Source organism: Triplophysa rosa, linkage group LG12, assembly GCF_024868665.1.
Source record: "Triplophysa rosa linkage group LG12, Trosa_1v2, whole genome shotgun sequence".
NCBI classification, from domain to species: Eukaryota; Metazoa; Chordata; class Actinopteri; order Cypriniformes; family Nemacheilidae; genus Triplophysa; species Triplophysa rosa.
In genome coordinates, this window is record NC_079901.1 from 11,578,546 (window position 1) to 11,599,905 (window position 21,360).

Consider the following 21,360-nt stretch of genomic DNA (forward strand, 5'->3'; position numbering starts at 1 on the left):
GGGAAATATCAGACAAGCGTGAGAGAAAATTCGAGAACACTGTGTTAGAGATAAAACATTAAAAAAACTTGAGGAGCAATGGACCAATTAGATAAACAAAAGTTTGGGCTTTATAGCAGTGTACACAAGCAGCAACACTTCAAAAATCATTTCTATAAAGCCGTTTTGATGATTTTTTGTAGACCATATGCCAGAAGACACCCAAAGAGTCGCCGCATTACGATGCCTGTAAGAAAGCCCTGCATGTTGTCAGCAAGGTGAGACAATGTGAAACAGCAGTTATTTTTAAGTGTATTTGTGGTTAATAATCAACATCTATTGTGTGTGTGCGTGTGTTCAGCTTGTGAGGAAATGTAATGAGGGCGCTCGTACCATGGAGAGAACAGAAATGATGTACACCATCAATTCCCAGCTGGAGTTTAAAATTAAGGTAAGAAAGGATGCGTTTATGCGAAAAATACAAAGTATGAGAAAGGTAAGGATTGTTCATGAATCTTTGATTGTGGATCAAATTCCATTTTAAGTTCTTCAACAGTACGCGTGATGTTATGTAAAGTGTTGCATAACATTGCTTGAGCCAATGTTGTGTCATACTTACTTATAGTGTATCTTCAGATATTGCAATTTTGTTTTGATTGCAAATCCAGTTGCTCACATGTTCAGTCGCGCATTGTCAACAAGTCAGTAATTGCAAGAATTTAAGCGTCATCAGCTCTGAGTACACATGTCACAGCAACAATTAAATTCTGGTAACCAGCTGACAACTCGTCTAAAACCGAAAAATCATTTCTATTGCCTTTGCATTGTACATTTAGTATCATACAGGTCCTGTTGACACATCATTTTAGTACAGTATCCAGTCCTCATTTGTGGAACAATGCCATGAGTAACCGTAAACAAGACAAGCTTCAGCTAAAAAAGGACAAAACTGTAAAATTAGAAATGTTTGTAAAACAGGTTCTAAGACTTTGTGGTATCTGTCTGACAATGAATCTCTAACACCAGCTGATGAAGAACTTTGAAACAGATCTGCAGAGATATGCATGTCACTACGCAAGTATTACTTGTATAGTTTGACACAATCACACAACTATTATAGGAACATATTTCCTCTACTCTTAAGTAATATCCTGCTGAACACCGTATTCTGTCGAGCACATGTGTCCTGCCTTTGAACTTTACCACTAAGCAGAACTTTATTATTGTGTTTACACAAACGTCACAGCTGAGATCTTTCTTAGATCGACCGAATCGCACAAATCCAAGTCATTTTGAGAGGTTAATCCAGCTTGATATTTTCAAAGCCCTGCAGAGGGAAAGGATCTGGGTGGGTATTGTGTGAGCACAACTTTCTGATGTTTTTTGTTCTCACCCGGATTAACAAGAGTTTAGACTGTCAGTTATGCATCCTACCACAAGAAGCAAGTGGATCCTGTTGTGTTTTACACTGCATGTGTGCACACGTGTGGTTCACACTTTTACTTGCATGCACACTGTAATACACACATTCCCATACTGTCATTTACAAGTGTGTGTGAGCAGTGTGGGAAAGTTCTGCTGGCACGTTTGGTACTAGCAGATGTCTGGAGGTTTCTGCATAATCTGGAGACTCTGCTCTGTCCAGCTGTTAGAAGGTCAGCTGGTCTCACACCCGTCTGCTCGCTCTTTAAGAGCAAGAACACACACACACACAGTTCTAGCTAAAGGTTTATGATTAAATGTTTGAAATTTGTTAAATGTAAATCATTCCTGTCTATCAAGCATTCTCAGCTCACAGACAGAACTACCTTGGAAAATATATTTTCCTATATATTAACAGTCAATATATAATCTATCAAATATATAATCTAATATAAATAATGATCAAATATATATTTGAAAATATGTACAATAATACATTGTTAACAAAATATTACAATGTACTTATAATAAAAAGAAACTGCATGTTCACCTACAGTATTGAAAAATATAAGCACTTGGTTCCAATATATGGAATTGTGTTGTTTAATATTTTGCATTATATTTTGGTTTGTAAGAGACACCATAATCTGAGAGACTATGAATGTTGTTGTCATTTTGTAGCATTTAAATATCCAGTGTATGAAATTTAGCGGCATCTAGCGGCGATGTTGCGAATTGCAACCAACGGCTCACTCCAACCCTTTCAAAGCACTATTGGTGGTTCTTTGCTGAAAGAAATAACGTATTTACGAAACGTGTTCTGTGGAGCAGTTTGTCCGTTTAGGGCTATTGTAGAAACAACATTAATTCCATGTTATGGGGACCTGCGGTGTATGTAGATAGAAATAGCTGATTCTAAGGTAATACAATCATAACACTTCATAATGTAAGGTCTTTATACAACTCTGAAGACATAGTTATGTATATTATATTGCATTTCTGTCAATAGATCCTCCAAAATATTACACACAGCACCTTTCATATCATTATAGTGTATGGTTCTGTATATAACAAAAATAGAAGCTCTGCTTCTGTTGGTGTCGAAATAAAACAAATGGCAATAGACAAATAAAGTATAATAGAAATTTAGGGTAAAGCAAGAATGATCAAAAAAAGATAAGGAATGGCAATCCACGTAAGGATTATATAAATGATGTACATGTATGTATTCCACATTAAATATCTTTACTTGGTCTGTTTATGACTTCATCTGCGTTACATTGAAACATTGCTAATTCCTCTGGTTCTCAATCTCTTTTACACTTTCTCTCTGCAGCCGTTCCCACTGGTGTCGTCCTCCCGCTGGATGGTGAAGCGCAGTGAGCTAACAGCCTTCGTAGAGGAAAATGGGATCTTTTCCAAGAGGATGTCTCGCCAGCAGGTCTATTTCTTCCTCTTCAACGATGTCCTCATTGTCACAAGGAAGAAAAGGTGAGCCGGAGACCACAAATGAAAGCTCGCATACTGTGTCCAAGATGTGCTTGTGTTGTACCCCTGCTGTTATTGTGCCCTTGGCCTTGAGGACACTGCAGAGTGCAGGAAATTGTTGGGCTGAAGTGGGATGAAGATAGCCTGTTATGTGTGGGTGGCTTTAGGTTGTGTTTTAGAGGTAGGATAATGTTTGCTATATTGCTAATGCTGAAGGGGGTGGAAAAATTATATTTGCTGAAAGAATGGAAAGAAAATAACTTACAAGACAGAATTTTGGCTTCTGTATTAAGATAAACTGGCAGGTGATGAAAATGGCCTCTTGAGCCGAGACCTCGGGCATGTTTTTGTCTGATCTAAGACCTTCTTTTCTTGTCCTAACCACAGCGTCAGGTAGTTTTTTAGAACAGTGTACTAAAATGCTGTGACTGTTTCCTGTTTCCAATACAATTGTGTAGTTTATTGTTCTTCAGAGTTTGAGTTGAATGGGATAAAAAATCAATTTATTAAAGTATTTTAATGTTCATACTGAAGATGCACAGACACTAAATTTCTCCACCGATACGGATACCCGGTTTTTCAGAGTGATATCTGCCGATACCGATAATTTAGTGGTTATATTAACTCGCATTAACAAAATTCTGAAGATTTAATTCATGTTTCTTAACTTTAAGAATGTTATTAATTAATATAATGACTATTAACATCAAACTGGTGATGTTTCTTAACATTTTCTATAGACAGAGCACACATTTATTGCACTTTCCTGTCCTTTTTTGATTGACGGGATATTATCAACCTTAGACATCATCTGTTTTTAAACTATCGCCCGATAGTGTGAAAAATTGCTTTTATCGACCGATACTGATTATTGGCAGATATATTTTGAAACAGAATCATTGTTTCTTTGTTACTACCATTTCTAAAAATAGGCAACATGTGATTGATGCTAGGACACATTGTCCATCATGCTAGGACATTTATTTGCTCTTTGTTGTTTAGGCTACTACTTTTTTTTTAATTGAACTATTTTGGATCGCTTAAAAAAATTGACATTCATTCCTTAGAATGTTAAGTAAAACTATATATTTTTTATCGAGGCAGTATTGTGCTTCATTATAGTGTAATCTGTGTTGCTCTATCGCATGTTGTGTTGGTTTATTTGTATGTTTTCTCCCTGCTGTTGCATATCGTCTGTCTGTCTCTATGCAGTTAGTAGAGCTCACTTTGTTATTGTTCTCGTAATTTTTTGGAGTCATTCTGCACATCATGAGGGGACAACCTCCTGGAAAAAATACGGTTTACATTTCCACAAGCTCTGTCTGAGTATAAAAATGAAAAAAGATTTTTCTCGATCATCTGAACCTGATGTTTAGCACTGAGAGCTGTGTGTGTGGTGTTTATTCTGACATGTGGTCTGTACAGTATGTGAGGGGAGGCCGAGTCACGCTACTAGCACAGATCTGCAGCAAAACAAACCCGAGCACGCCACGCCACTCCTTCACTCGATCCCTTTTCTCATTTCCTCTCTCTGTCTCTTGCTCTCCTGTTTTCACTCATTTTCTACAAAATGGTTATGTAACACCGTCTTGAAAGCAGCTTGCTGTTTATCCTACGCTTCTTTCGTGGATATCACTACTTGCCATACACACATTCACACACATGGACAGTAAAATCAACTTGATTTCTATTTGGTAATTGTTGTTTATCAACTTCATAGACAATGGAAAGGGACACGATGTTCGGAACATTGTCCTTAAGTGTTACAACTGTTGTCTGGTTTGTAATTCTGCGACGTAGCTCATGCCCACACTGAAACTCACCAGATCTCATGTCCTCTTGTGTGTTAAAACTGAATGAGGACAAACTGTTTGTGGATGTTTAGAAACACTTGAGTACTATATACGGTAGCAAATCCCATATAATATAGGATCCACCCAAGCACTCTAATTGGCTGTGATTTTGTCACCCTTCATTTTTCTTTTCATTCCGGACAGAAAAATAGCTGTCACTGGAAACTCTTCACGTCTGGTCTGGTTAGGACAAAGTGTTAAACTTATACAGCCATGACCTCATCCTGCTCCCGGGGACATGATGGTTACAGTGTTGTTACTCAGATACAGCATGCCTTTCATACCAGAACACAGGCCTGTGTATGTGTGTGTTTACATGAATGAGATGCGTGTACGTGTGCGACTGTTGCTTCCCTGGCACTGGAGCAAACTCTTGACTGCTGGAGAGGATGTCATTACAGCGCTAAGGAACATCAGATTAATGCTCTGATAAATGTGTGTGTGATAAAATGTGGATATGTAGTACAGTGGTTCTCAAACTGGGGGCCGTGGCCCCCTGGGGGGCCCCAAGATGGATCCAGGGGGCCACAGAATTTGTGGCATTTTATGAAATATAGAAATTTATCATAGATTTTATGCAATCAAACATCAGAAAAATGACACCACCAACCAAAAGAATTGAGGTTCCAGCATTGTATAACTGAATGTTTTTGGTTTAATTAAAATTCTAAGTTTAAGATTATACGTCTTTATACGGGGGGCCGCAAAGCGATGCACTTAACACAAAGGGGGCCTTACAATGAAAAAGTTTGAGAACCACTGGTGTAGTAGATATATATTGGGTGTGTTTTGTATATCTTTTTATCCTTGTACAGCACATTGGACAACAACAGTTGTATTAAATTGTGCTTTAGAAAGAAAGAAAGAAAGAAAGAAAGAAAGAAAGAAAGAAAGAAAGAAAGAAAGAAAGAAAGAAAGAAAGAAAGAAAGAAAGAAAGAAAAACTATCTGCTGGATGCTGCTGGAATATTCAGCTTTAATATGATGTCAGAAAGGGTGTCCAGTCGGCGGTAAAAAAAATGAAAAAGTTTTGTGTTTAATTTAATTGCATTTTTGTTTTTGTTTTTCTGAGCAAAAAATAAATATCATACATTTTCCCTTATTTACAGACGCCCAGTAAATTGTCATTCAGTGTAACAATCTTGTCAGGCATATTTACAACAAAAATAAATTTATGACATACAGTAGTTGTAATTTTACTTTTTTTTTTATTTGCCACTATCCTATAGGTTTTGCCCATTTGTCAATAAGAATTTTGTACTCATTTTTAACACAATAATATGTAATATTCTCCCTTATTATTTATGTATTTGAATATGTACAAGTCTAGTCAGAATAAGCATGTTGTTTGAATTTGTACATACAGTAAATATTGTTTTACACTGAATGATAATGTAACATTATTTCAACCGAACTTTGACATTTTAGTCTCCAAAAACTTAGTTGAAACCATAAAGTAGACATTTTACTTACATTTAATGTGCTTGGACATTAAATCACTTTTGTAAATTTCTTTTGATGCGGACATATTAACGTCTTTGACCCTCATACTGAGAAACATGTGGAGTGTGGATACACTACTCTCTTGAGTTTGGTTCCAAAATGAGATAATGGATTGATTTAAGCCAGAATAACTCAAAAAATACAGCTGACTAACACAATAAAAACATGATAACAATAAAAAACATGATTTCTGAAAAAAATTAAAAACGGAGTTATCTCATTTTGGACCCAAACTCTTCATTTACAGAAATACTGTATTGGCAAGACTCAAGTGTACTTTTTATTGTCCGTCTGTCTGTCGGCGGACTTATAAGTGTAAACACTGATAAGAATGCTATTCAATAAATTACATTGACATTCAAATTATTTGATCTTAGGTGTCTCAACTTTAGATTACTCTCATTTTATACTTTAAACAGTTTTATAGCCCATTTGAGTTAATCTATCTCTTCCCGAGTCGTTCTCTCTCTCTTGAGCTCTTGATTTACTGTGCTACTTGCAGACTTAAGAGATGTGTTGTTCTCACCCAGTGGAATGTAAATGATGTTGTGAGTGTGTAGGGCCGAGCCCAGAGGACATTTAGGAACTGAACAGGAGGATCTGATTCCAATTATTCAATTATCTCTCCACAAACACAGTTTATTATCTGGCTGAAAATGAGCTGACTCATGGCACACTACAACAATTTATAAATAGCACTTGCTTACACATAAATACCTATATAAATGCATGCAGACCAGTCAGTTATCAGAAAAGACGTTAAATAGAAATACAACAATCGACAAAAATAACCGTTTTTGTCACATCAAATTGTACAGGCCTGGGTGAGACTAAAAAGTGTCATATTTGACCTAAAAGTAAAAGAAAATACATGATGAAATGAAGCATATTTTAAAGGGATAGTTCACCCAAAAATGAAAATTCTGTCATCATTTACTCACTCTCTTGTCATTTCAAACATGACTTGCTTTCTTCTACAAAACACAAAAGATATTTTAAAGAATGTTGGTAACCAAACAACGGTGGTACACATGACTGGCATTGGTTTTGTGTCAGTGCAATAGAAGTGAATGGGTTGCTTGGTTACCAACATTCTTTAAAATATCTTCTTTTGTATTTCGCTGAAGAAAGTCATAGAGGTTTGAAATGACAAGAGGGCGAGTTGAAGATGACAGAATTTCCATTTTTGGGTGAATTATCCCTTTAACACTATTGATTTTTGACTATTGTGTAGTTTTATACACACACTCACACACACATACAAAAGAATAGCATTAGTTAATAGTATATAGTAGAGAGTTGGGAAAAATGACACATCTGTTTATTCTGTTCTGAGTTAATGTCTTGACTGATGTAGAAAAAGAAGGTTTGATGGGTAACCTGGTGACCTGAAACTGAAACCAATAGCTTCTTCCTGAGGTCACCCCTAACGTATGATAAAATGTGGATGTGTGTTTGTACATGTCATGATAGCTCAGTAGTCCACACTCATGGAGCAGAGCACATGTGTGTGATGTTATAGCTGTACAGTTAGGGGCTGTTGATGGGTCTCGGCTGAGTCCAGGAGACCCATGTCTGGCTGGTGTCGGGCCATTAGACCTGGCTAAACCAGATCTCTCAATCACTTCCAGATGGCAGAAATCTTCTAGCTCAGTAAAGCTCAGATCAGCGACTGTATGAAAATGTAATGAGCCACAGATGATCATGGGATGTGTAGGCATATGGGCTGAAATCTGATTTGTTGACTTTAGGAGGTTGAGTCATGTAAGAGCTGAGGACTGGCTTTTAAATTTGTCACAATAACAATAAACCTTTGGCGGCTCCACCCAATGGAAAGATTTGTTTTTAGCCGACAAATAATATTTGGTGCACAAAACCAGTCATAAGTCGCACAGGTATATTTGCAGAGTTTGGTTCCAAAATGAGATCAAATTATTAAAAATCATGTTTTTTATTATGTTATGATGTTTTTATTATGTTTTATTGTGTTAGATAGCTGTATGTTTTGGTTATTATGGCTTAAATCAAAACAAACCTACTGCAGTTTGATTGATATTAATTGGAATGCACAATAAAAAAACGGATTTATCGCATTTTGGATGGAACCAAACTCTTCATTTGAATCAGTAGCCAAAAATACATTGTAGGCTATGGGTCAAAATTATCGATTTTTCTTTTATGCCAAAAATCATTAGGATATTAAAGATCATGTTCCATGAAGATATTTGGTAAGTTTCCTACCGTAAATATATCAAAACTTTATTTTTGTGAGTGGATGCAGCAAAATCGCAAACTCCGCTCTTTGGGATTTACCCACTCAAGTTTGGTATCTATGTAAAGTTTAGAATTTCAGCTTTTGGGTTCATCTCCACAACGTCATTACCAGTGATGTATAAAATAAAAGCAATACTTGAGTAAAAGTACAAGTATCTTGCCAGATAATTACTTTGGTAGAAGTGAAAGTAACCTTTTAGAATATGACTTGAGTAGTTTAAAGTAAAGTTCAAGCAAATGTTGTTAATAAAAATGTTTTTTTTAGCATAAAGATCAAAAATGGTGCTAACATAGAAATTTACAACTTTGAAAAAGCTCTGTCTCATGCTTGGTAGTTTTATCTGGAACAACATGTTGCCAAATTGCTAATTATCAAAATACAAGTTTATAACTTTACTTTATAAATTATAACTTTATAAAAGAATAGTTCGCTCACAGAGAACAACTTAGAACAAAATCAGAACAAATCTGTCTGGTCCTTACTTCTTTCTTTCCTTGCATTTCCCTTAAAGTAACAACCCAGTCATTTCATAATTCATTGAAACTGAAAAATGTGCTGTTTATCTTTAAAAGAAGCAGCACATTAAAATCTTGTGTTGAAATTAACCGCGGAGAGCACCTTTTATCACTTGCACATTGAGCTTTAACCAATGATTGGTTCAGCACTGTCATGGTGACCGGAACGCCGACTCGTCTATTTCAGTTCTGTTTCTATGCTTTTATTTTGTAGTAATGAACATGCTTAGGGGAAATGTATGAGAGTAAAAGTACACATTTTGTTCAGGAAATGTAGTGGAGTAAAAGTCTACAGAAATATAAAGACCCAAGTAAAGTACAGAAACTCCCCAAAAAATACTTAAGTACTGTACATAAGTATTTTTACTTCATTACATTACAACACTGGTCATTACAGCGGTAAGCCAATAGAGAGTGTTAAAACGAACCTGTTTCTTCTTAGTATTAGTAACTTCTTTAGTATTAGTAACACTATACAGTAACTTTAAAGTTGACTTTTTTACAACTTGAAAGGCGATTTTGTCAATATTTAGATTTTTTGCACCCTCAGATTCCAGATTTTGTATCTTGTTTCTCGGCCAAATAATGTCACTTCCTAACAAGCAATGGAAAGCTTAATTATTCAGCTTTCAGATTATGAACAATTTCAAAAAATTGTCCCTTATGAATGGTTTTGTGGTCCAGGGTCACAAATGTTCGTCATGTGCATTGTGATTTTACAAGAATATTCTGGGTTCCGCTCTTTTGTCACATCAAAAACAGTTGACTTTTAGTTAAAATGCACTTTCAGTAGACGTTGTTTTACAAACTCAGCAAATGGTTGCCTTTCAATAAAATTTTGTTTAATATCAAACGTTATATTTAAAATATTTGTTAAATATGTGTCTTTCTGTCTGTGTGTTTTTCCAGTGAGGAGAGTTATACAGTTATAGACTACGCACTAAGGGATCAAATCAGGGTGGAGTCGTGTCATCCAGAAGAACTGAATCTTTCTCCGGTACGTGCCACGGCGGGAATGTTAACGTCACGACAGAATGTGGCCAGTCACCTGTTTCAAATAAGATTCCGCAGTAACCACTCCGGAGACAACGTGACTATGATCTTGGGGGCGGAGCTACTGTAAGTACTTGCATATTAATATTCATTACCTCTGCATTTCTGCAATTTTTTTATTTGATATATTTCTATCGAACCATTTTAATTATTCAGGCAAGATATTCTAAACTCAGTAAAATGCCCTTATTTGACTTGCTCTTTAGGGTGCATTTAGCTGAAGTTTCTTTCACTTTCCAATTACGCAAGAGATTCCAATGTCATATTATGCTGCCAGTTATTCTGTACTTTACCTTGAGATTTGATATTACAGTAAATCAGACATGTGCTGACATAAACTTTAATTGACGGGGACTTTTTATGATCTACCCACCTGTCATCACTCCACATAAGTACATAAAGCAACCACAGATTAACCGGAACATTAAGAGAGATATTAAGTTGACACGACCGATTGGCCAATCTTCCACGCCCTTTGTCCCTTTACCACGGGTTTGTGGTTTTAGAACAGATTGTTTGGAACTAGCTTGTGATGCTAAAGTACATTTTTCATCTATAAATCACATTAATTATGACAAACAGAGATATGCACATTTGAAGAGCTTGTTAGTCTGTGTATGACAGCAGAACAGGTTTTGTCTCCGTTCTTGTTTTGAGGACTGAGGATGGAACGTGGAGAATTGAACAGAAGTTAGAATTTTTGTCATGGCTGCGTTGAAACAGCTGCACATTTGTATCATTCCTGCACTCTCATCTCTCCGAAATAATCCTCCTCTTTCATTTCAAAGCCAGAAAACATTGAATGCATTTAAAGAGGTCCCCTTTTGAAGCGTTTTCTTTTTCGAAATCCGCTTATATTAGTCACGGTTTGACGCAACCGTTTCCTACTGTACTTTTAAGTCTTCTGTATTTCTCACTGTTGTTCATCATGGCGAGTCAGGTTACTAAATACTGAATGGCTATTGATGTGTAATCATAGGTTGTCATATGTGCTCTTGGTTGGGACATCATATGCGTGACCGCTTCGAATAAAGACTCCATATGTTCATGTTATCCAGCAAATATTTTGTATGACCAGTAAGGACCACAGTTCTGAATGCACACACAGCAACCCGTCCTCCCTCTCTCCCTGCTCAACATCAGATAGTGCGAGCAAATATTTGACTTAAATAAACAATCTTCTTTTCAATTTCCCCTCTCAAATAGCTGTGGTTTTCTTCCCAAAGTTTCTTCTGTTGAAAAGTTTCTCAAATTTGTACTATGCACCACGAATCAAAGAAGTAATTTCTGGCTGGCTCAGACAGCCTCCATAAAGCTGTTTACTTTAAAACCCTGAGGAATGACACGGTTCTTTGTTGCACACTTAAAGACCTTTGGCATCTAATTAAACCATCCAGATATGGGTCAGTTACTCTGAATCCTTCGATATATGTGTGTGTTGATGCACAAGTGTACAAATTGTGAAATTGTTTCGTTTTATAAGTCATTCTCAGTGATTAAAGCGAAGGATTGTATATTATGAAGATCTTATTTTTGCTTTTAATCTGCTTTTGTATCGGAATTATAATTCTAGCTTTACTTCGATGAAACTACTGTTTGTGCACAAATACCTGTACCTACTTGTGACGCTTCGCGGTTATTCAGGCAGCCAAGAAAATAGGTGTTTTAGATTAGTGCTTCATTCAAATTGAAGTCATAGTTACCGAACAGTTTTTTTTTATAACATATTGGCAGTTTAGGCCTTTTATTGTTGAAATGTTCCTTATGTTGCCGTGTCCAGTTGGACCACACTTTGGCACACTTCATTTCAACAAATAAAATAAAAAGCCAGATCATAGAGGATGCAATGGGTTTTGCCATCACAAACGTGTTGTAGATGTTTGTGAAAGTATATGGCAAATAAAATCATCTTAAAAATAAAATAAACACTGAAGCGGTCTGAGAAATTGCCTTTGGATATTATGTGACTTAATTTCATCTACAGCTAAAAGGTAATAAGACCCGCTGTTTGCTCCCTCAAAGTCTCTCATTGTTCTCTTATGAAAGATTTGAACGTTTTTTTTGTAAAGCCGCTTTCTGTTGACTTAAAAAAGTATCTGTTACCTATAGATCATTTACTGCTGTACATCTCAGTAGTGTGTATGAATGTTGAATGGGTTCTGATGAAGAGTCCACATGACTGTAGCTCCTTCGAGGATCTTTCGTCAGCACACGACAAGTTCTTCCACATTTCTGGACGTCCGTCCACCCTAAAGGCTCCACCCTACGTAGTGTCTAATTACGCACACCATTCATTCTGCTGAGAGGGGCATATTCAATAAGAAATCCTTCATAATAGTTTGACTTTCTGTGTAGACGCGTCATCCAAATGGTAATCCCCCAACTCTCCCTTTTAAAAAAAGCTTTTTTCTTTGGTCCTCCATTGTGATGTCATCAGCGCCAGGTTTTTTTTTTGTACTGTGCTCATTCGACTGTAGTACCTTAGGGACGGTACATTGTTCCAGCCGTTGCTAGGCGATCAAATATTGTCAGGAGCTCGAGTCTCTCTGCTCCTTTTCTGCCCACTAAGTGCCTCTTTGAGTATTCAGTAACCGTCACTACTGTATTTTCAAAGATGCTCGACCTCTACCCCCTGTAAAATGATTAAGATAATGTATTGGTTTTATCTGAATTTAAAAGGCCACATGTTGCCGTTTTTCCTAACGTGTTCATGTTTTATGGATGCGTCTTCGTTTTCTTTTTGCCTCCAGGTGGAGTATGAATAGTGTGATTAGGCTTTATAGCCTCTACAGGTTCACAGATGCTCTCATTGACATTTCACTTTATTTTAAATCATCTTTAAAGGAGGTGATAGGTCTGGAATTTTGGCCCTCAGCTGTATGAAAGCTTGTGAGAGCGTGTTGAAGCAGAGAAGCGTGCAGGAGACTCGACCAGATAATGATGACGTGAGGGTTTTGTTGGTGGTTTCTCTGGTGTTGTAAGAGTCTCAGTACATACTGTACATTAATGCAAAATCAAACATTGAAATGCGTTAATATGATAATGATCTGCATAACATAGAAAACAATAGGGCTGAATAGGAAATTGAAAATTTGGTTGGTCTAGTTAAGATTTCTTTATATACTGTATGAATTATATACGCCGATAATTCACATAGTATAGTCTGCACAAACCATGTTTATTCTTATCATAGGTGAAGCAGAGTTTAATACGTTGTTCTTTTGTTTTATTCATGGTTTTCACAAGCCTTCACAAGAACAGACCTGTGTTTTCTGGCCCACTGGCGGAGAATCCCTTTGCTGACTGTTTACTTATATTTAAGGAACTAATTTGTTGAACATGAACATAACACTGAACATAAAGTTATTGTTTTAGACAGAGCTTCTTTTACGCATTAAGTTTATGTTAAGAACACATAAGGGAGCAGTGGAATTCATCTAAAACACCGCGAAGAAATACAACTGATATTTGTGTGCTTAGAATTTGGCATTATTTATGACTGTCCTGTTCTCTCTCTCTTTCCACCCAGCCCATCTTACTCCGTGTAAATCATTCTGAAATTTTACTTCATGTCATCAACTAGTGTAATGCACAGCAGTAGGAAAGCGAGTGCTACCTGTTGTTATCATGTGTGCTCAAATTCCAGGGATGTGAAAAGACAGCTGCCCTTCCCACGCTCACTAGACACCCTGGAGAGAGCGGCTGAGGGCTCATTTGAACATATTTATCTTTATAACTGTCTCATCACGCTCTTTGTGCTTGTCCAATTATTAGATGTATAAAGAATGGATGGTGGTTGACTGTTATATTGTTTCTTTTATAACAGTATTCAGATTTAATAAGTAGTTTTTCTTTTTAAAGGCATTATTAAATTAGTCATAAGGAATGTGTCACTAGGGTCGCTAATTTAAACAAATCACTGTGTGTGAAGTATTAAACTGGGGTGTGTGACCTGTACTATTTATTCTACATGAATAATCGGAAGTAGATGTGCTTTTACTTTAATAAACAAGACTTCGTGATCTTGTCAGTAAACACCTCAACAGCCTAGTATTGATGCGGTGTGTTTTGCATGCCAAAGCACTATGCAAGTTGTCTTAAGAATTTTTTGAATATTCTTCTTTTACATGTGTTTAATGATCCATGTACATCTTTGCATACTAGGATTGTAAATTGTACCGGTATATGAAGAAATTCAACCAGGGAACTTGGCACAGACGATACTTAAAGCTGGAGTGGTTGATTTGGAAAGGCGCTAACTTTAGCCTGCTAGTACTGAAATTATAATCCCACCCTCTTTGCGAATTGCCGTCCAAATCCACGTCTCCTCCAAACACATGAATGTATTTCGTCAATCCACGTAAAGAATAACAAACTAAATCCATTAAATTCTTCTCGAAGCATTTACATACCTGTCCAAAAGAGAGAGAGCATCCATGGTATCGTCTTTCAGACCCTTAGCCTGCCGGAGCCTTCTCCATTGTGTAAACGTTTTTCCTCTTTCATGATCCAGACGTTTTTTCCTCACTTCTTTTTTTAAAAACTGACTTTCGTTTTGTAGATTGACTTGTTGTCGGTTCCTCAGGGAACCGACAACTCAGAAAGTTTGGTTGTTGCTGATTGTCCGCCATTCTCCCTACACTGACACAGCGGACGTGAGCGCGCTGATGACGTATGATGTCTGCGTGAACAGCGTGCGCAGTGGTATGCAAAATAGGTTGGCTGAAAATGTACACATGAGCAGTCACAGCGTTCGGCCAGAACGTTTTTTGGTCCTACGCCTTTCACAGACGATATGTTATTATAAAAATATTATTTGACCACTATACTTCTTGATTGCTATCAGGATGTAAAGAGATTTCCAACCAGCGTGACAAAAAATGTTTCTGGACGGGATCACCTATTCTGCCTTTAAAGGTCCTCCCTTTCGAAGCACTGCGGTGGCTGACACAGGACAAAGATGCCGTCACGTTTTTACGATAACGTATTTACGAAACGTGTTCTGTAGAGCAGTTTGTCCATTTAGGTCTACTGTAGAAACAATTTGGTGAATTCCATGTAAGGGGGCCTGTGGTGTATGCGGATCGAAATATGAACTGTAGTAATTATTCAGTGAATGAGTCATATCACACTCATTAGCATCAACTGTCCCAGTAATGGTAGAGGCGATGGGCCTTCATGACCCTTTCTGCTGTTCATGGGACCAGAACGAGCCAATGACTCACACAGCTGGTCAGCTCAGATCGTGAGATTAGATGAGAAATTGGAGCGGCATCTGTGTGCGCTGCGGTCAGGCCCAGCATCCCGTTGTCCGACTCGTATTCGGATCTCTGTATTCAGTGCAAGTCTAATGCAAAACTCCACATATGCATGGACAGGGTCACGCACCCCAGACGCTTTCTTGCATGTGATAAAGCTGGACAGTGATCAGCTGGGTAAAATCGATGTTGAATTTGACTGTATGACGCAGCTCCGATTCTTTCTTTAGGAATCAATTTGATAAAGAGTCTAAAAAATATGCCGTGTCTTCTCTTTCTTGAGAACTGTGGTGGTGTGTTCTCACTGACACTGAATAAACACAAGGGCTTAGAAGGAAGAACAGAAGCTTCTTGTACTGTGAGTGCTTTGGCAGGGTCAAGTTTCTCAAGGTAACATTACCTGAGTCTGGAGGTGTGTATCAGTGAATGGAGCAGAACGATGAAGGGACTGCACTGCTTTTAAATGTTTTTGTTTACAGTGCGTAGTTCTTTTTACATCATAGACGACGCTGATGAAAGTTTAATGATGTATTTGTTTTTTTTTGGTAGTAATGAGAGGGCCAGGTGGATCAGTGCTCTGGGACAGAACTACAGTGACTATAAGAATGCGGACAGAACAAGTGAGTAAAGCCACATTTAGACCAACAGCTCCACACTCTGGTCGAAAGGTGTATTACAATAACCATAACACATGATACTGATCATAACACTTACCAGCTAGTGATGTGTCCTGGGGACCCAAGCCAACAAGTTATCATGAGAAAATGTGAAAACCTAATTTCATGTTAAAATGTCAAATCTAGTCAAGTAATTAAGTTACAAGTGATACAACAGCAACTGTTCATTATTTTTATTAACACCTATTGTTGTTTTATGAACAAAAAATGGCTACATAGTTTTGATTACAATCTTATAAATTGCCATGCTTCCACTTCAAAGGCACTTGGATGTCATCAAGTGTGATGTCATCCTCTCTATTAGATGCCATGCAGGTGGAGGTGACAAGGACGTACACAGCGAGGCAGCCGGATGAGCTCTCTTTGCAGGTGGCTGATGTTGTGCTGGTCTCCCAGACAGTTGACGGTGAGTTCACCTGCTCCCTAAATGTTTCCTCCCTAAAGCTCAGAATCTGCTTTCTTTTTTCAGATTCTTCAGATTATGATCTCTTAAATCACAGTGTTTGTGTTACACAGAATGTGTTAGTTCTGCTGTTGGTCTGTAGTTAATGGATGTGTTATGATTATTGTTTCAAAAAAGAATCACCGCAGGGATGTGTTTTTATGTGATGCTTAACTGAAGGTCTCTGTTTTGATGGCGCCGGTCAGCTGGTCAAGTAGGGGTCTCACTTGAGCTGGTGCTCGATGGTTGGCTTTCATGATGAAAGGGCAGGGCTCACGGGATAGGGCTTCAAAGAGCCCTTCAATCTTTTAATGGGCATTAAATATACAAAAGATAGTTGAAAGCCGCCTGTTTTATTTTTGAACATTTCATCCTGCTCTGAAAAGAGATTTTGATGATCTCTTCACAACAATAATCGTGAAAGGAGAGCAGTTGAGTTCGAAAAAAACAGTACTACAAAAACCACAACGAGTCTTCTAAATCTAGTCTCAAAACTTATTTTTACAGTTTGGCATTTGACACTATGTGAGAGCTGCTTCCATGTATTGATTTGTTGTTTTTTCTATCGACTGGTTTTATCATATATTCTTTTATGCATGTACAGCCCTTTGTTAAACACGTGGTGTTTTTTAAAAAGTGCTTTAGAAATAAACTTTGACTTGACTTGAGTCTTGATTTTAAGACTGAAGTGTTTATTTGTAGTGAAAAATATTTAATGCGAGCAATACTTCAACAAAAAATGTAAATCAAAATAATTAATTTAATAATTTTGTTCCAAACCTGTATGACCTATAAGGAAAAAAGCAGCATATAGTATCATAGACTACCTTTATTTGATTTACTGAAGCTTGAAATGCCTAGTCCTAAAAGCCCAAATATTTTTCAAAAACCTTTGATTTTCAACAGAAGAACACATATACGCATTTGGCACAACATGTCTTAAGTGAGCTTCTATTTTGGCAGAACACATTTCTTAATGCTTGAACTGACATCTGGCTGTGTTTCAGGCTGGTATGAAGGGGAGCGTCTGCGGGATGGCGAGAGGGGCTGGTTTCTTTCCGAGTGTGCCGAGCACATCACCTGCCAGGCGACCATTGAGAAGAACATGCAGAGGATGGACCGTCTGCAGGGCCTTGAGACCAATGTCTGAGTCTGTTTTACCCCCTGCCCCTTCACAATGCATATGAAGACTACTGTGGATGGACTCTATCCACTACAGAACAAAAAACACTTTTGTCGCTTAACGCAATAATCATACCATATGAAATGATGCTTTTATATAAATCTGGTGATTATTGGCTGAGCTCAGAACTCATTTGAAATACGAGGGATAAAACAAAGGATAATTTTCTCTGCAATAATGTGCCATTTTTTACTAATCCAAAGTGACACTGATTCATTGTAATATTTTAATTCAGAGCACTCCTGCATGATATGTGAACTTAACATGTTGTATAGTTTAAAGTGAAGTTTTATAGGCACACAAAAATGTTAAGAATGTTCACACTTTGTATTGACTCTCAGGGAATGTAAACAGGAGTTGAGGCGTTGTAAATCATACCAAATGTAAATATGTATCTGCTAACCTGAATGTGTACACTTGCAAGGTAATCCTGTATGATTTATATACCAGATGCTTTTATGTGCATTTAAAGTGTAAAGATATTTCATTCCTTGAGGTCTCGATGGTTCCTTAAAGGTTTACCCCACTACGTGTCCTGTGACCAATCCATGTGTGTTTGTAAATAAGACTACGTACTCCATTGAAAAATGGCTTGTATTATGGTCAATTTAATGAATTACTGTAAAGACAAGGCCAACCACTTAAATGTGTATAAACAAAACGACTTCGGTCAATATTAAAATAAAACATTACTTACATTACCGGAAAAAATTGTCGTGTTTTTAATAGTTTCTGTGGTATTTATTCCAACATGTACAAGAACTTATGAAAAAAAAGTGTATCTGCAGACTCTTCACTCTTATGTCAAAGCTAAGTATCATTCAAATAAATAAGCTAATCGTGGAAGTTGGTGGTCAATAGCTGCCCCTCCTAGATCCTCCAGCTGGACTTTCCTGTGTTGTTATAAGGTCGATGATGGCCGAAATGACAGCACAGTCTTTCGATTGCCGGTCATTCCAGTCCACAGGTTGGGGTTTCTTTATTTTATCCTCCAGTAATACATCTAGCTCCTTCCTCAGGTCCTAATGTAAACAAGAAGTTCACTGTAAAACTGCAACCTAAAATCCAACACGCTTCAAACAATCAATCCCCGAATCCCCAGTGGCGAAAAAACAACATAAAAAACTTAAAATTCCCAAGAATTGACACCAGTATGACGGACACTAACTTTAACAAGGTGAGCGATGCGTGCCGGGGACTGGAAGACGATCCACTCGTCAACGGCGATGGTCTCTTGGTCCTTGTCCTTCTGTATGCTTATATCTCCGCCAAAGAACAGCAGTGAAAATGGTGACACCTCCGTACAGTCATACAAGAAGATCTGAAACGAGGGAATTCATTCCAATAGTAAACCTCATTTTGAACTGCAATTTTTGTAAATGTTTCAGATAATTGCAAACATCACAAAGGCGACCGTGTCATGCTCATATTTCAACGATGCATGCAGAGACGCACGTATTCATGCTTTAAAACACATTCTTCTCCACGCTGAAGCTTGAGCCGACCTCAGATGTAATGCGTTTCGTTAGATAATGTGATGCTGGGAGCTAGAATGTCACTTTGCCCTGAGGCAGAGCTGTACTCTCATACACACACAAACACAATGTGTGAAATGTATGTGAAAATAACCCGTAATGAAAGTAAGGAGAGCAAAAATACAATGGAGAAGAAGAAAAGTGTCTTGGTTCTGGCTTGCTGGAACACAGTACAGAGCACTAATCATGATCCCAAGAGCCCGACGGAGGCAAAGGTTTAACCAGCGGGGAGAAGTCACACAGGTCAGCGCTGTGGATTGGGTGTGACCGGTCACAGGGTCCTCGGAGAATGGAGAGCGAGTGAGAGAATGAGAAAAAGACAGACATTCTGAATAGAGGGAATGACAGAGACTTCAAAATTCTCTTCACCTCTCGAATCAATCTTCACAAATACCTTTCTTTCAAGCATTCTGTCTGTCTTCCTCTAAAGTCTCGTTCTGCTCTCTCTATCTCTCCTCGAGCACTAAATGTCTTTTCTCTAATCTTGTCCTTCACTGGTTTATTCAACTTTTCACGGTATTTTCCATTTCATCTCTCTATCCAAAACTTTTCTCCAGGCACCTGCCTTGTCCCTCTCATATTACACGGCTCGTTGGAATGCTTGATTCTGATTGGCCAGTCGCGACATTTGCAGGTTCGTTATTCCCAGATAACAATCTCTCAAAATGAATAACACACAGTAACCCGGATGCAGCAAATCATTTTGACATTTTTTTGACAAATTAAATATAAATATGTCTTTTAATAACATATACGACATTATATTTACAAATGATTAAACCAAATTGCCTGTTCGTGACATTTGAACGTCGTTTCTTACCTTAAAACCGAAAGTAAACGGCTTTTCCTCACGTAAGGTCTGCATTCGGTAAAATATTTCAAATTCACATTTCATGTCCAGTTTTTTCTCATGTGGCAAGTAGCCGTGTAATAAGCGGGATAATGTACAAGCAGCAGCCATGAGGTTATCGCGAAATGTCTGCGATAATAACCGGCTGCTTGCTTAAAAATGACTTTCTTCATTCAGACCGAGTTTCTTGCACGACTGTGGTGCTGAGCCTGTGCTGTGAGACAGACTAGACGCCACAGTACAGGAATAATGTATAATAAGCTGGTCATTAAATCAAACCTGACAGGCGACTACCTATTACACAGCTAATTAAATAAACATGAAATATTGATTTGACTTAAAATTACCGTGTGAGAAGAAAGAGACTGCGGAGCGATACGAGAAACAAAATAATTAGCTTAGCAATGAGACATGAACAATCATCTAGTTTAGCTGTTATATTACACCAATCAGTGTTGCCAGATCTTCCTAAAAACAGCAAAGACAAGCTGAAAAGAAACCATAAAAATCCAAATATTTTATATTTTAAGACCAAAGAATCCGCAACTGACCATTTTTGATACTTTATGATCTGCGGAATGAAAACAACCTGCAGCTACTGTTTAAAACTCACCAGATTCAGAAAAAAGTGGACTTGGCAACCCTGACACCAATTTGCAGTCAGGATGAGAAAATATTGCTGAAAGCTACACAATAATACACAAAACCTTGTTGCCAGCACGTCTTAAACAACAAAATGTTACTTTAAAGTGACATTATTTCAGAAAAATAAATATAATTCTCATATTTTGCGTGGAATTGTCATTCATTTTTTTTCTAATTGTCTAAATGTTTAAAAAACCCAAAATGAACTAAAATACCACATTGACTAGATTAAACCTTTTAGTTGTGAACTCACACTTGCATTACTTAATTTCTAAATATAATATCTGGGCGGTTCTTGCTTTGTATTGCTGAGTACTGTGACAAAAGTTAATATCGTTTGTTTGTTTCTTTTCTGGCAAAAACAGCTCGAGGCGTGAGAGAGAGAGAGAGAGAGAGAGAGAGAGAGAGGGAGAGAGAGAGAGAGAGAGAGAGAGAGAGAGAGAGAGAGAGAGAGAGAGAGAGAGAGATGCCTGAATTTGTACTCCTTGATATGGTAAGAAGCTTTGATCTCTTTTGAGAGGATGTCTGTTGAAAGGCAGACAGAAACTGAATAAAAGATGGACCGTCTTAAAATGGAGCCTGCATTAAACTACAAATACATGTCCTCTCTCAACACAACTAAACAGTGCTCTTCAACAGCGCGATATACAATTACTCAAGTCCTTTCCTTTCTACACGGGAGA

General features: G+C 37.6%; 2 protein-coding genes across 2 annotated transcripts in view; one reads left to right on the plus strand and one right to left on the minus strand.

Moving 5' to 3' along the window:
- LOC130562417 (rho guanine nucleotide exchange factor 26-like) overlaps positions 1–18,108 on the plus strand; it is a 32,348-nt gene extending 14,240 nt beyond the window's left edge. Inside the window, exons 9-15 of the mRNA XM_057347366.1 lie at positions 183–257; positions 341–430; positions 2,738–2,892; positions 9,944–10,153; positions 15,895–15,965; positions 16,327–16,428; positions 17,472–18,108. Coding sequence (XP_057203349.1) covers positions 183–257; positions 341–430; positions 2,738–2,892; positions 9,944–10,153; positions 15,895–15,965; positions 16,327–16,428; positions 17,472–17,614 — 846 coding nt within the window. The 3' untranslated portion in view covers positions 17,615–18,108. The remainder of the gene's footprint in view (positions 1–182; positions 258–340; positions 431–2,737; positions 2,893–9,943; positions 10,154–15,894; positions 15,966–16,326; positions 16,429–17,471) is intronic.
- A 115-nt stretch (positions 18,109–18,223) lies between these two features.
- Positions 18,224–21,360, minus strand: part of dhx36 (DEAH (Asp-Glu-Ala-His) box polypeptide 36) — a 33,681-nt gene continuing 30,544 nt past the window's right edge. The window contains exons 24-25 of the mRNA XM_057347367.1: positions 18,816–18,968; positions 18,224–18,669 (exon numbers count right to left, since the gene is read on the minus strand). Of these exons, the coding sequence (XP_057203350.1) occupies positions 18,502–18,669; positions 18,816–18,968 (321 nt within the window). The 3' untranslated portion in view covers positions 18,224–18,501. The remainder of the gene's footprint in view (positions 18,670–18,815; positions 18,969–21,360) is intronic.